Source organism: Cyprinodon variegatus, unplaced genomic scaffold (assembly GCF_000732505.1).
Source record: "Cyprinodon variegatus isolate N-32 unplaced genomic scaffold, C_variegatus-1.0 Scaffold136, whole genome shotgun sequence".
In the NCBI taxonomy this organism is placed as follows: Eukaryota; Metazoa; Chordata; class Actinopteri; order Cyprinodontiformes; family Cyprinodontidae; genus Cyprinodon; species Cyprinodon variegatus.
In genome coordinates, this window is record NW_015150589.1 from 91,364 (window position 1) to 107,971 (window position 16,608).

The 16,608-nt window shown below is 37.5% G+C and overlaps 1 protein-coding gene across 13 annotated transcripts in view; it reads right to left on the bottom strand.

The window, feature by feature from the left end:
• tcf7 (transcription factor 7 (T-cell specific, HMG-box)) overlaps window positions 1-10,842 on the bottom strand; it is a 78,033-nt gene extending 67,191 nt beyond the window's left edge. For 7 of the 13 annotated variants that reach the window (XM_015376556.1, XM_015376554.1, XM_015376552.1 and 4 more), the window contains exons 1-3: window positions 10,318-10,841; window positions 9,894-9,963; window positions 7,231-7,337 (exon numbers count right to left, since the gene is read on the bottom strand). In XM_015376556.1, coding sequence (XP_015232042.1) covers window positions 7,231-7,337; window positions 9,894-9,963; window positions 10,318-10,500 — 360 coding nt within the window. In that variant the 5' untranslated portion in view covers window positions 10,501-10,841. Of the gene's footprint in view, window positions 1-7,230; window positions 7,338-7,590; window positions 7,732-9,893; window positions 9,964-10,317 lie in introns of those variants that run through there. The other 6 variants (XM_015376555.1, XM_015376553.1, XM_015376551.1 and 3 more) reach the window with 3 other exon arrangements.
• Window positions 10,843-16,608: the final 5,766 nt, after the last annotated feature.

The window sequence follows — 16,608 nt, forward strand, 5'->3', positions numbered from 1 at the left end:
TTCCCTCCCTCAACAAGTCTTTCCCTTTACTTATTTATCTCGGCTACCTTTATCTATGAGCCACTGAACCTATTTATCTGCTTCCGTCCAAATAGAATTTAAAACTTCATCTCAAATTTGGTGATTGCCCATAAAGTCAGTGGGAACACTTCTTTGTTTGTATTTCTTTTGTCAAATAAGTTGCAAATTAATGCAAAGTTGTGTTTTTTATATTTTGCGCCAGACCAATATTAATACCCATTTCAGAGTTCAGTTTATTTTTGTGATTATGACTACTAGGCATAAAAGAGAAAATAAATAACCCTCTGTTACCTTGAAAGTTTTGAACCCAACAGGAAACACCGTTATTGCAAAATTGTGCAACTAATCTTTATCAGATTTTTAATAAACCAAGGAGATAGGCTTTCAAGCAAACACTGTTTCTCTTTGGGTTTACGGCTTTCATTTAGGCAGGCAGCCTGATAACCTTTTTAGGCTAGACGCGTAGCATAAATCAATTTTTCCATCACGCTTATGTCAAGCGGGGTTGCGAGGGGTGTCGCTACCTATCTCCAGCTGTCTATGGGCGATAGGCGGGGTCCAGCCTGGACAGGTCTCCAGTCCATCACAGAGCAACACAGACAAACAACCATTCACACACCTAAGGAGAAATTAGAGAAGCAAATCAACCTAACACTCATGTTTTTGGACTGTAGGAGGAAGCCGGAGTACCTAGAGAGAACCCACGCATGCAAACTCCATGCAGAAATCAAACCCAGAACCTTCTTGCTGCAAGGCAGCAGTGCTACCCACTGTGTCACTGAGCAGCCCCCGTGTTGTATAAATATAAAAAGAGAAAACTTCAACCGCCCATCAATGATGACGACGATAAAGGTTAAGTTGGATTGATCATTAGCAGGCCCATTCGTACATTTTGAATTTTGTAACTTTGATTTTATTGTTAGTGATTAAAGATGTATCTGTTCCTTTTAATTACTGAATAAATCTTTTAACTGCTTTAAAAAAAACATTTAGTGAACTGCATGTTAGTGTTGACCTTTCAAAAAGCACAGACTATAATTCTCCACACACGACTTTAACAAAGCTCAAAAGCTTTAAAGATTTAATGTTTTGTTCTTCATGAGCTCGTTTGAGTAAAAAAAAAAAAAAAAGAATATTGCTTCTTTATGTATATTAGTTTAACAAGTGTAATCTGACACTTACATGCTTCAGAACAATTGGTAGTTGAAGCCCTGGCAGATCCCACACCCTGGAGCGCTTAAAACTACATCGCCATCTATGCTTCTGGAACTTTTACATGAACAATGTGAATGGGAAATAATGGTTAAGTTGGTAATCACAGTGCAGTGATATTCAAAGAAAACCCCAGCTTTTCCTGCCTTGTAGTGAAAGCCGCTTTTCTTTTAGGCCTCTTAAATCTGAGTCCTTATCGTTGCCAGTCAGAGGCAGGGAGGCCCCAGTGCCGCTCATCCCAGCCCCTGGGTCTGCTCTCCGTAAAGTGGGGGGGATTAGGGAGGCCTCAGCCTGTGTTGCTGCCATTGTTTACCAAAGGACTAGAGGAAGGCTGAACAACCCCCCTGTCAACACCGTAGTACAATGGGAAACAAGGAAGTGGCAAGATCCTAGAGTGTTGCACACACACACATGCCGCCCCCCCCCCCTTGATCTTGGGAGGATTTCACTTATTTATTCATTTTCTTATTTTGGAAGACGCAGCTAGGAAGAAAGGGAGATGAAGAGGAGAGCTTGTCAGCACCAGCTGCTGATTCCTGAATGAAAAACATACCAAAAAAAAAAAAAACAACAAAGAATAAGAAAAAGCATGCTGGCAAAATGATATTTCCGTTCACAGTTTGGAAACTTTGATTTAGTTCACAGAGAGATGTAAAGGGGCATTCTGAGGGCACTAAACTTTAAATATGTTGTTTTTTTGTTTTTGTTTTTTCAAAACAAACAGCTAAGCCTCCACAGTCTTAGAAATGATGTTTCAAAGTTCCCGTTCCCAAACACGCATGCTGCCTCTCACCCGTCTTCCTGTCAATTTTTTAATTTTGGTCTGTGAAATGAAGTGTCAAATGAGCAGGAAATTCCCCCAAACGAGACAAGAGCGGCGCACGCTGAGCTGTTAAAACACAAGCTTGTAAATTCCACTGACGGGCTACGGACGCTGTCAGTTATTTAATGAAAACATTTACTGTTATCCCGAGGAAACCTGTGATTTTTAACGGCAGGGCGTTTACAGTCAGCGTCCAGGCTCAGCCAGTGATAAAGTCCTCCAGTTCACCGTGCTGTCGTAGGAGCTTGCTGACGTCTTCGTGTGACCACAGCTTCCACATCACAGGGAGTTTCACAGCCTGTCTGACAGCGAATAAAACAACTGCATACAGTCAAATATGAGATATTAGGTTCAGGGTTCAGATGCTAACCCTTTGACCAGATTCTTCTTAAGTAAGAACATTTAAAAGTCCATAGAAAGCATTTAAATTCCACTAAGAATAATCAAGCATCTTCATCTTACATTAAAGCAGCACATTAAGTCTCCCTTTAATCAAACTGTAAATTTTTTAAAATTGATAAAATTAAGCAAAATATATGTTAAACCATCAATTAGTTATGATTTACGTGATGAGAGAAACAGCTCTTTTAATTCCTAGTCTTTAAAAGCTTCATATATTTACTGATCCAACCATGACAGGGCTACACTTTGGATAGAAAATCTCTTTAAAAAAAATCATTTTCATGTTCTTTCTCTCTGATATAAGGTTGCATAGGATTAAAGTTCTAACTATGTATTTAATCCAAGAACTGTTTGAAAAGCTTCTACAAAAAGATCTGATTTATTGACCCTTTTATAGAACAACTATAATGAAGCGGAAAAAAAAGCTCCTGAACATGTGAGGAGTCACAACTTTGCTCAATCTTTCATACATGATATAATATACCTTTGACAAATAACAGTAATCTGCATATGTGCAAAGATCTTAAATAAAAAATATTCAATTAAAAAAAACGATGACAGAATACAAAAAATGTATTGTTTTACTACCTAAGAAAACGGGTGATCATTTAAAGATAAAAAACTGCTCCCAACCCAAAGTTTATTGACTCAGGTCTGAAGGTTTGCTTTAAACACACATCCAGCTACTTCATTTCTCCTCTTCTCTCCTAATATTTGCTCTTATTTGTTGTTTTGCAGACTAATCTTTAAAGAAGTCTTCACGAAAATAACACTTTTAGACTGTTTTCAGGGATTTAGTTGCCAGAACCGCAGCTTTATTCATTTAAATTGATTTCATTTTATAAGGAGATATATCTGCCTTCTGGTAAACCAAGAAGTCAAAAATATCAAGGATGTTTGGCTGAAATACACAAAAACATGAAGACGCATACCTACTTTAAAATGTTCCACAATAGTTTACTACTACTACTTATTAAGATCCCAATCATTTCTCACTATTAATGGAATTACTTTAGGAGAAAAACATCAATATATCATCTGCATAAACAGTAATACATTTATCTGTAATGATAAGATCAAATGTAAGACCTTATGCAGACCTTTAGCTTTTCTCTTTCTTAAAAATTTTCAGATTCTCTCTAAAGGTAATCTTGAAACGATGACGGACTATTGAAAATGTTTTATATGAAAGATTATCACAGTAAAGTACAGGAAGGAGGCGTCTGAACTGTTTGAGATAAAAAGAGCACTTCAGAAAAGAAGAGATACTCTCCCTGAGTGTCCCTGATATTGTTTTTTTGTTCTTTATATGCGTAACTAAATGAAAGGGACTCTTGAGCGTTGTCACTTTTCCTTTCTTTATCTGCTTAGTTCCGAGGTGCCCAAACATATCAAAGGACGGGAAAATGACGTAAGAAAGTTAAACTGAATCACAGATGACGAAAACAGCAAAAATAAGAACAGAGATAAAAAGAGGTTGAAATCAGACAAAATAAATATTATTTTGAAGGAAATTACTTTTATGTCTAACAAAAAAAATGATTCCTCAGCTTTAGTTTGAGTCCCCAAGATATCAAATACCCCCCAATAAAAACAGTCTGTTTCTAATCCACAGCGTTAAGCATTCAGCTAGTGATGTTCTGACACAAACGCACGCATGTTGCAAACACCCAGTCTAAAACACACTCGGAGGGAGAGAACAAACATTAGCACACAAAACACACCATGAACTCAGGATACAAACACGAGCCCAAGGCAACAAACATGAGGAGAGAGCATGCAGATGAACATGAACACAACAAACATGCCAAACCCTTGGATACATACTTAGTGTAATGAAGTTAAACAGCAACCATGCACACATGCAAACACAATATACAATCCAGATAAAAGCTTTATCCAAAAACAACAAACCGAGGGGAGTTTAGTCATATCTGCTAATCCCACAAATCTTCCTCTTCAGGCATTCTTCTGATATCTCCATTAATGTGACAATGGCAAAACGTCCCATGGCGCATTCTAATACGAGTTTAATCGCTGAAATAATAAGACAGTGTCCGCTTCTGCTCTGTAAACTTGCATGTTCATAGAAGTTATACTATTCTTCACATCAGATGCAAGTAGGAGGTCGGATTGAAGCTTTTAGCTTTAATTATATGCTAAGAAAAAAAAAAGTCAATCTTTGATTAAAAAAAGTCCTTTCATTGTCTTCCCTTTTGTATTTTTTTTGTTCTGACCCCTTGAGCTACAACAAAAACCCCTTAAAGAGCCACATTTAAACAACTGGACCGGGCTTTTTCGAGTGAAAACAAACCCACATGCTTTGCTGAGGGGAATCACACAGACAACTAATAAACTACTTGTTGAATTTTCTGTCATTCAGCTGATGCTCTCACAATGAGCTCAGCAGCGTTCGGCATTTTTACAGGAACACAAAATGAGGTTTTGAGAGGTAGTTTTTCCCTTTGTTTAGTATGTTGCTGGTAAATGAAGGCAAAAAAAAAGAAATTACAGATTAATGCCAGAGAAAAATAATTTAGTCTGTAGAGCATCAAACCCCTTCAGAGAAAACAAAAGTCTTAAAAAATTGTTCGTTAAGGTTAGTTAATCTCATATCATTGATAAAAAATTGGGTGCTTGATATTTTTGAGATACATTCATTAATTCATATGAAAATACATCATTTTAAAAACAATTCTACTCCAACACTAAGCACACAAAGTGAAACTTTGAAGAGACTTTTTAAATCATGTGAACAACTGCTGCAACTTGACCAAAAGAAAGCCACGCTAACCTCAGACAAAGGGACCATTCAACCCAATTTCATCCTACAGAATGATTTTAGCTGAGGTTCTTGAAGCTATTTTAAGACAAAAACTTTAATATTTAACTTTAAAACACTAAAACAAGAAGCAAACTGCAAGAAGCAATGCCACCAAGGAAGAAAACAGACTAACACAGACAGAAAGAGATGTAACATGTCGCCTTGTCTCACGATAACACCGCAACACAAAAAAACAACAACAAAAAAACCCAGTAATTTCCCTGTCGGTCTCCCAGACCTGTAGTTTCTGATCCATCTCCTTCATCCATAACCATCAGAGCCATCCAACCAACCCCCAACCAAATCATCGCCACATCACCCGCTACGACACTATTCTCACTCCCCTTTCAAGTGGCAGGTAGAGGGGCCCCGAAACGCCGCTGCTGCTGCTGCTGCCTCACAGGCAGCGGGCTAATTATAAGGGAGGCAGCAACAAGTGAGCTTTGTGTTGAGCCTCGAAGACACACACATGAGCAAAGAAAGTGCTCTTTATCTTCCCCTCTACCTCTTCAATCTCTCCCTTAAATGAAACAAACTTTACAAACAAACACATAGTAGGCAGAAGCCGTCACGTTTGTCGAACATGTCGCCGGATATGCAGCTTAATGCACAAAAGCTACACAAAAGATGTTTAAAGTAGGCTTATTTGTAGTGCATTTAGGTCAGAGTCTTGGCATGTTGCCTTATCAGCAGAAACCTTTGAAGTAGATCCCTATTTACATTTACATTATAGTGCCTGGAAAAATGTATTAATACCTTAAATAAAATAAAAAAAACTGTATACTATCAGAGTTTCCAACATAAAGTTTCCACAAAATATAGATGAAAAAAGACATTATGGACGTGCTACATAGAGGAGGATCTAATACACCTATCTTAGTGTAAATCTCTCTTCTTCACAATAATCACATTTGTAAACAGCCATCATATGGATGCCCAAGAGGAATTTCTTGTTGAATCTTTTCTGTGTTTTCGAACAGGGGATGACCATCCCTGCATATCTGAAAGCCTTTAACAAGTCTTTCTGATGTTGGCCTCCAGCGAAGGGAACGCTCAGCTGTTATTAAGGCCGCGGCAAACCCAGCTATCTTTCACGCTCGGTGTAAAGAGATGGGAAAAAAAAAACATCACGTGGAACGGTCAAAGACAGCAGTACCAATCATTTGCCAAACGTAAAGAGAGGACCCCCCTCCTTCTCCTTAGAAAAAGACAAAAAAAAGTCATTTCTTAGGGTTTTGCCTCACTGCGAAAACCTAGATGGGTGTTTTTTTTTTTTGTTTCAAGAGGCACAGCACCAGTCAGAGCACATATAAGGTTTTTGATTGATTCACAGTGAGGCGACGGTCATCCTAGCAGGCCTCCTCTCATCCGACATAAACCTTTGCTACACTAAAACAGGGTTATGCATCGATCTAACATAAATGCAGTACTTTTAAAACAGTTTTCATTATGTAATTAAAACAAATATAACTTTGTAGACAAGATAGGCTCTTTTAATAGAAAAAAAATACATAAAATGAAGTTTAATGTTTAAAAAGATACTTTTACACAACAGTCTCCATTGAAAAGTATTCGTAAAAAAACAACTTTTTTCTGCCTTTCTTTTCACTATTTAATGCTGTTTGTTTTAAAATACAAAGATGTTGCTGCCTGAAAAAAGAAAAGGCATCAACTAAGCAAAAATGTACACATGGCTGCCCTTTTTTTTTTCTTTTAGTTTTACCATTTATGTGATTTTATTCTAATATTCCAGAGGGCCCTGGACCAAATCCTGTGGATTTGAAGCAGCAGCAAAAATAAAAACGAAGCAACAACTGGCACTGCAACATCAGTTTATAGATAAGGAAATCACAGAGGTAAGGCTGGGCTCAGATTAAAAAAACGCACAAAAATCAGTGAGCAGCAGGCGGATGGATGAGTTAACACAAGCAAAAAAAAGAGAACTTACGGATGGTGAAACTGAGCTGTTGGGGAGGTAAGGGTCTGGCAGCATCAGGAACGGATACCCTGGATACGCCGGCGACTTGTACATGCCTCCATCTTGTTGTTTTGACACTGAGATTGAATACATAAATAACAAAAGAACAGTCACGATTTACAAAAAAACAGTTTCAAATCAAGCCTTTATCATCTCTTTTAACTATATGCTCTGAAGATGTAGGGGCAAATTCTAAAAGCAGAGTCTGAGAGTTGATGAAATTGAGGCTAAATCTGACACTTACTCACACTCACACAGCTGAAAAGCTTTAACAATACCAAAACGCAGACATCCAAAATAAACGTGCATGCAGAACAGGTAAACTATTACCGAGTGGTTGCATCATGTCACATCCTTGCACGAGCACAGACTTGATATATTTGTAATACTCTGAAAAACACTGCTCAAGCCTTCACCTACAGCCCAGAGGCGTGAACTTAAGGAGAAGTGTTTGTGTGAGTTCACTTCCACCACCACCCTCATTAAGTGTGTGTGTGTGTGTGTGTGTGGAGGGGGGCTTTCTTTCTGCAGGTTAGGTTATACACCTACTGAGACTGAAACTCAAACTTAGACAAAGCAGTTGGTCACGTTTGTCTCTGCTAAGCATTTTTTTTTTTTGCCAAGATTTAAGTGAAATAACGCAGATCTGCTGATGTTTATTGACGGATTTCTGCAGCTTTCAGTTTGTCTCAAAGATCCACTTGAAACCACAAAATTCAGCTTTGATGAAGGCTTTTTTTCTCAAAAGACCCCCAATGTGACGACATTGCTGGTATTAGTAAGGAGCAAAATGAGAGAAACGACTGAAGGCAGCCTATTATTAAATCCGCCAAGTAAAACTTTGCTTTCAAAATGTGTTAGAGGGAAGTTATTCTGCTCATTTTTGGATGGAGGGCAAGAAAAAAAATGTCTACTGTTTCACCAAAGTGAAGATAAAGCTATAATTTTCTTTAAAATTACATTTGAAAGCACAAAAAAAACAAAAGCAAAACCTAACGGAAAAAAAAAAAAAAAAAAAAACACTCCAATGGAGGATAAAGTTTGGATTAGGCCATTATTTAATAACTAACAGGAAGGCGTCAACTCAACAAAAAAAGTTAGGGATCGCAGAGCTGGAGCTGACAGCGTATGACATGTAGCCTGTATAGAATGGTCTGCATTATTTCAAAAAGCATTTTATTCAAGGAGCCTCACAGGGTTTGTTCTGTCACTGGGAGTCAGACAGTTTTAGGAAAGACCTCACACGCTGACAGCGTTTAAGCTGCAGGTCAAAAACCAGCCACTATATAATTCTCTGCACTTCATACAAACTCCTAAGTGCGGAGCAGCACGTTCCTTACTATAAACTAGTTATTACACATTTTATATGCAAGGAAGCCATGTTGGATTTTCCTAATCAGAATACCTTGAAATCACGTGGGAGTCTACATCATTTCTGACCCCTCTCGATAAAATGCCTTCCTGTCACCTTTTTGACGTTTTTATTTAAAAGTATCTCACGATGGAAACATTTAGCATGTTTATTGCACCTTTCCACCATGCAACCCTGAAACTTTACACCCCAAATCTTAATTACCCTGAACCCTCAACTTCCCCTGGGGCTGTTTGTCATGTGCAGTTCGCATGCAGCTACTGTTTATGGAAAATACATCTGCTGATGCTAAGAGGGTCAACGTGTGCTTACACACAGGGAGGGAAGTTACTCTTTTTTTTTCTGTGAAGTAGCAAAGAAAAAAAAGACCTGAGTAAAATTTAAAAAGCTTGAACCGCTCTTTTTTAATATAATAAAAACTAAAGCAGTTTAATGCATTTCATTGCAAAGACGTAGCTGTTAGGCAGAATATTAAGAATATTCTGAATGGAAACTGGAATACAGGTTTTAGTTTCCTTAAGGTTTTCCATTTTGTATATTCATAGAAGCTAAATAAGGGGGGAAAAGGGGGTCCTTGTTAGACGTAGTAGTTTTAAATCCCAATTATAATTAAGAAAATGCACCTTTTTATCAAAGACGTGTCCCGGAGCTTTATCTGACGTTAGACAAAATAAAAAGGTCCTTTTTAAGAACCTGCTGCTTATAGATGTATTCAGTGATCAAAGACAGATAGACTTCCTTATTTTGTTTATTGATTAGTACAAAATCAAATGTTTTCATTATTTGACCTGCAAATCTCTACTCAGAAACACTAAAGATAAAAGATTTAAACAAATGTTAAACCCTGGTTGGTTTATTGCAGCATTTCTTGTTGGAGTTCATTGATATGTTGCATTCAATGCTTTGTGAGAAAGGTAAAATGCTGACTTATAAATAGCTGGAAAGAAACTAATAGGGTGATGCAGGGGTTAGGATGTGATGTTTTGGAGAATTATTCATACAATGCATTGCTTTAAAAAATGTTGAATAAATAGATTTTAATAAGAAAATAAAATGCAAATAATAAACAGATTATCTGCTTAAACAGGTGATGTAAACATAACTTGTGACATGATGGACAGCTTTAGAAAGTCTTTGAAGTTGGGTCTCCTTTGACCAAAATCCCTTTTCTTTCAGAGCTGTAACTTTTCTATCAAAGCGTGTTAGACAGAGGAACCCAGGGGCCCCTCAGGCCGGCTGAGAGGAAAGGTTTTCATCTTACCTCCTTCGAGATGCTCTCGGTGTTTATCCTGGAAGACCCTGTGCTCGCCCTGCTGTCCCCGTCTGACCGCCTGGGAACAACAAAACACGGACTCAGGTGAGATTTATTTACTTACTAATGACGTGAGGGATTTAAAAAAAAAAAAAAAAAGAAACAGTAAATGCACAGGTCAACAAAGTTCTCAACTCTCTTATCTACACGAGGAATAACTTTATAGCGAGTTTATTACACTTCTTTTTACACGTGTTTTTAATGCGGCATCCCGCTTGGGAACTTTAAACCCAGAAGGGGAACATTTTTTTTTTCTTCATCCAGATGTTGTCAGGTATAAAACAAGCTTCCACGCTAATGTTTGCCTCTATTTTGCAACAAACGCACAGAGAGAGAGACAAACATGCAAACAAACGGTCTCTGTGCCACCTACCGCCGTGTTCGGACTTTGATTTATTTCCGACTCGTTCACCAGAGAGGACTTGAGGTCGGCCAGGTCTCTCTCTGTGAAGGCGTTCTCCTGGATTTTCTCCTCCTGTTCTCCTTCGTCTTTGAACGCTATCATCTCATCATTCGCTCCCAGGTCGTCCCCTCCGCCGCTGCTGAGCTGAGGCATGACTACTTCCCTCCCCTAGACTTGTTTTTTCCACCTCTCTTATAAAGTTGTTAAAAAAACAAACAAACAAAAATAAAAATAAAAGTATAAATAAAGAAAAGAATAAAGTGACTTTTTCAGGTAGATATCCTCAGTTTGGTGGCCTCCAAGAAGAAAAAAGTAGAGAAAGCCCCAGCACCTAGAGAGAAAAAGTTGAGATGTGGCGTTTCCCCCGGCTGGTTGCTTGGTAGGAGAATAATGTTTCACTACAACAGCAAACAGCTCATTTGAGTCCAAGACAAGGCGAGGAGTCCCGACTTCAAAGGGCGCCGACCGCTTGATTGACAGGTCCGATGACTTGTTGGGGGGTTGTACGATTGTTTCAGCAGAGGGCTGAGCCTCTTAAAGAGACATCACCTCCCTCTGCTGCGCTCAACAGGCATTATTCATGACTTCCAGGGCCGGCTTCGATATATTCACGGCCCGCGGGTTGCTACAGACACAAATACTGTTTATATAATACATCATGAGCTTTCTTTTGTGTAATTAGACAGGAAGCACATTTCTTTGCAAATGACAACAGACGTTTTTGCTTAGCCTACTTAAATAACAAACTTGCATAATGATGGCTTAGAAATAGTAGAAATGCACTGAATAAAAGACACATTTTAAGAATTATTCTTTTTTTATGTATTAATGGAATTATTAAATTGTATGACAGGCTAAAAAAAAATAATAATTTGAATAATAAAAACTTTAAAAGAAATTGACCGTCTAATATAAGTGTCCAGACTTTTCAGCATCAGATTTTCTTACATGATTTTTCTGTTTTTACCCTCCAATCTACTCTGATCAGCTTCCCTCTCCCCGCTGAAACTACTCTTTCCCACATCATGATGTTGTTTAACACCATGTTACACTGTGAGAGATAATATAACATTTTCATCCATGCATAAACCTTTATATGTAGGCCAAAAGGCAACATTTTGCCCTTTTTTTTTAATTATTTTTCAGCTTTTTCCCCCCCCATCTCTTTTTCTAAGCCCTGCCTGCATTTACTACAATGTTGTGGATTTATTCAGCTCCTCCACAGTTAACTCTTTTTTTTGTTTGTTTGTTTGTTTTGCTGCTTCTCTAACCAATGCTCTGTCTATCCCTGTTATTTGTGAGAGTGAGAAACAATGCAGAGGCAGGGTGCCCCCATTATACAATACATATCAGAACAACAGAAGTTAGATATTTTCAACAAATTATAATTTTTATGAAATTCTTTTATTTTAAAACTTAAAGCAATTTAAAGTTTAAATGTATGCTCTAATCTCAAGCTTTTTTTTTTTTTTTTACATAAATGACCCCTGACTACTATTTTAGAGAAGTTTAAACTCTTTGTTTACTTAATCCTTTATATTAAAAAAATAAATAAAAAATTACAACAGAAGTTTTGGAAGAAACCTGAAAGCTACTGTCCTTACACTTCATTTCTGAACTTAAAGGGACCTCCCATTAATCCCCTTCCCTTTGATGGCTATCTCTAATCCTAACATCAGAACCAGAATCAAGTTTATTGCCAGGTAGGTTTGCACTTACAGGGAGTTTAAATTGATGTTGATGGTGCAGGCAAATTAGATATATATACATAATCTATAGCTAGATACAATAAAAAATATACAATATACTATATATAGTATATACACCAGCTATATACTGTATACACAGTAGACTGTGTCTTAATATAACACATGAGGTCCAGAGGTGCTAAATTGGTGAGGTCCTGAATAGGGGGGAGAGAGAGGAAGTGTCAGTGTCACGGGGGTCTCTGGGCCTTGTTGATAAGGCTGGTAGCGCATGGAAAGAAACTGTTGTTGTGGCGTGAGGTTTTGGTCCTGATGGACCGCAGCCTCCTGCCAGAGGGAAGTGTCTAAAATAGTTTGTGGCTGGGGTGCGAGGGATCAGCCACAATCTTCCTTGCACGCCTCAGAGTCCTGGAGGCGTACAGATCCTGGAGAGATGGAAGACAGCAGTCAATCACCTTCTCTGCAGACCGGATGATACGCTGCAATCTGTCCTTCTCCTTGACGGTGGTGCAAGTTTACCAAATGGTGATGGAGGAGGTGAGGATGGACTCAATGATGGAGGAGTAGAACTGCACCATCATCGGTTGATGAGAAATCTAAACCTAAGGTAAGTTGTTTTAATAGGATTTTATTAAGTTCCTATTGATTTAAAATCAGCCTGAGTTCTTTTAAGTTAAAGTTAAAAAACAATTTGTATAGAACTTTGACTGTTTAAGTTAAACTGTTAATTAGCTATTATTAGTTAAAATTTTCAGTTTTTTTTACTCATGTTATTACCTCTGCCTGCTTTTATTTTCCTCCTTTTTTATTGTTTGATTCATGTAAAGCACTTTGAACTGAATTGTGGTCTACAAATAAGTTTGCCTTGCCTTTTGGTGTGTACTTCCGACACTAATTTTAAAAATGGCGGCGCTCTACCCCAGTAGTATAGAACTTTCAGTTTAAATGACAGATAATGACTTGTTGGCTCTGCAGATGTGCTACCTCTTTTTTTCTTTTGATAGGTTAACATGTGTTTAATTTGTTGTTATTTTTGGCATATTGTTTCATAACCTAATGCTGTTTTTAAACTTCTCAACATCGTTGCTCTCTGATTTGCCTGTCCGTTTCCTTTATGATGATCTTCATGATGTTGTTTGTTTACTGATGTTCTTTAGCAAACCTCTCAGGCCCTCGCAGAAAAGCATATTTTACATCCAGATTTAGCTAAACACAAGTAAACTCTTTATGGTTTGATTGCCGTTCACTTGGATTTTCTGAATTCTGGGTCAGAGATGTAACCTCCAGTTATTTTGCAGCAGTCGCCTGTCAAACTAGTGAACTAGTAGTTCTCATATTTTGAAACTAAACTCCTCATTTGCATCAACAGAGAAGTGGCAGCTCAAACAAGAAGCAGCAAAATGTAGGACATTCTGTGAAAAAACATCAGAAGGCATGAATAACAGAAGCACAGCATGTTTTGGCTGGTCCTTACATCCCCCAGATTTTGTAACAGCCTAAAAAAAAAAAGCCAGAAAGTGCTAGCCATTGCAACTACTCGATTGGAGGGAGGGAAAGATGGGAAAGAAAACACAGTTCAAAGATGTAGACTTGAAGTTCTGATGTCTTATCAAACTCATAACTTGCCTTCCCGTTTTCCTCCCAATGCCAATGCATATTTAATGCCGATACAGTAGCATAGCTGGTCTTCTGAGTTTTTAATTGAGAAATATTTATACACTCTCATGCTGCGACTTAATATTCGACCTAATCTGAGTCTGTTGCCTTGAATGAGAATGATGATCCACAGCTGGGAAACAGAATTAAATACAAACAGAAAACGGGCCTGGTATTTGCATAAAGCTGCATATTTATACAATATCGTTGATGCATATTAATAAAAAGATTAAAATGAGCGTTTTTAATGTATGCTAATCTAAATTATAAATGAGTTGTTTAAACTCCTTGTTTATTCCCCTTGATTAAATATAGACAGCTGGTTTTTTTTCCAGTGAGAGGGCACTTCTCCTGCATAGGCCACACTGCCTCATGAGCATGCAGTGCTCTGATCTTAAATAAATACCAGTACTTTTAAATGCTGATGTTCGTCACATTGAGGCAAAAGTTCACCTGAGGCTTCACAGATCTGGTGCTAAGCAGAATTCTGATATGTACACACTCTCTGATCAACGTGTCCTAAATAGACTCTTACCCACACACCTCGGAGTATGTGCCTTTAGCTCTCTTTTTTACGTTGGCTTTATTGGTTGGATTATTTATGTCAGACGATTGTTGTATTTTACCTTCAAACCAACCCTCTCTAACACTCCAGAGCTTTTTCTTTCCTTTTCTTTGACTGTTACACCACGTGCATCCTTTCTTATCGTCCTTCATCTCTCACTCTAATGAGTGTCGTCTGTGACATCAGACGACACTGCCAGTTGTTGACAGGAAAGGCCAAAAAAGGAAACATGAACAGATTGAAAAGATAAGCATCCTACACCAGGAAAAAAAAAAAAAGACACACTGCTGCTATGACCCAACAAGACAGGTTTCTCACACACAGTCAGAGATAAAGAACAAGCTCTATATCTGAAAAACAAAAAAAACAATCGCTGTGGTTCCTCTGGTAAAATAAACTCTGGCAATTAGGTTCATCTTTAAATTTAGCTAGCACTGTTGAAGCCCAACTTAAATGAGTGAATAAAATAACACTGTAAATAAAAGACGTAAAATATAAAAATAAATATAATGCATTTATATTTAAACATAAGGTAAGTGCTTCACAAGTTAAAAAAAGGGAGACATTTGAGAAAAGGGGTCAAACTATATTGAATTTCCTTGCAGCAGACGCGATTATAAACAAGTCCTAAAATACATTTAACAGCATATTAAAAGATGTTTAACAAAAATAATTATATATACCGGTAATAAAAAAAAATAAATAAAAAATTTACTATTTCTGTGATTTTTTTTGTGTGTGTGTGTTTTTTTTCAGGGAACAGGCTAAGCTATGCAAGACATTTTCTTCTTTCTATCTCTTTTCATTCATTTGTCAGGCTTGTTTCTAGTTTGTTTTTTTTACCCACATGCATAATCATATGGAGAACCTGTGAGTTTTAACATATATTTACAAAAAGCAACTTGGATCTGGATACGCAGAACTACAGGAATTTAGTTGAACTTTCCGGTTGGTCTGAGGGGAGAAAGCAGACTGATCAGGAAGGAGTTGGTTGGTGCAAACTTATTGATTTGATTTCTTCAGCGATGAAGGGGAGGTGGCATGGATCTATAGGGATTTGATTCAGCAGGCTTTGCAAACTGCAACCCAAAGGTCCACGAGAATGTGAGTGAGATCCCTGCAAGGAACGACGTGCTGAAGAGCAGGTAGGCAGGTGATAAAGACTGAGAACTGCTGAACACAGGTAATGTCAAGCTCAGAACAAAAGCACCCAGTATTCAAGGTGGAGAGACAGATTTATCAAAATGTTTATTAAAACCAGAACTACAGTAAACACTGTCAGCCTCTAAGGCAGGAACCTCTGTAAGAGGAGACCACAGGTTAGTGACCACGGCTGCGTTCAAGTTTATGGGCTGCATCTTCCACACGGTCTACCTGGATTGGATCCTTCAAAGTCCGTGAAAATAAGGAGACCAGAAGAGTTTTAGCTGTGAACTCAAACAGGTCTAGCCTTAGCAACCATGACAGTTGACACACAATGCAGGAAAAGAATTAATAACAGACTTTTTAAAACTGTTTCTCATCATATTTTTTCTTTTTTATTGTAAAATGAACGAAGACTACACTCATGAGAATACAGAGTGGAATAAAGGTGACAGCATGAAGAAATAAAAGCAAATGTAATGATAATAACTTTTTTATTTATTTTTTGGGAGTTTTTACAGCACTTCTAGTGGCTTTGAACCCGGGTCGCCCACGTTGAGGACTAAGGCCTCCGTACATAGGTTGTGTACGCTAACCACTGCGCCACCTGCACGCCCAATGATATTAACCGTAGTCAGTTAAACAACATGCTGCTTTCGTTTTGCACATATCCAATGTTGCTGTTACTTTCAAATATCCATTATTCTAAAAATGTCCTCTTTACAGGACAGTATTTCATTTTTTATCTTTTAACTCTTTACTATTATGTTATTCTTATAAATTTTTTTCTATACCGGTAATCGTTTTGCTGCTGTAAACACCAGAATTTCCCCATTGTTGGACAACTATTCTATTCTATAAAAGGGGTAGAGAGATATAAGTAAATCTAAAGAATGTATGTATAAAAATATATCTGCAAAATCTCTTATATTCAACAACAAAAAATACTTAGTTAAACAAATAGTGCTAAATAGCAATTAAAAAATAAAAATGATATCAGATTTATAGTCCCCACACTGCAGATATATTAGAATTTGTCCTTAAATTACAGCCAAACCCATTTACGCAGTAACAGATAAAACATTTAGATAAATCAAACATTACCTGCCACATATCTGACTCAATAACCATTTAAAAAAAAAGATTTTCATTAATTTCAGACGAAACTATTCACATACTTGTATTATATTG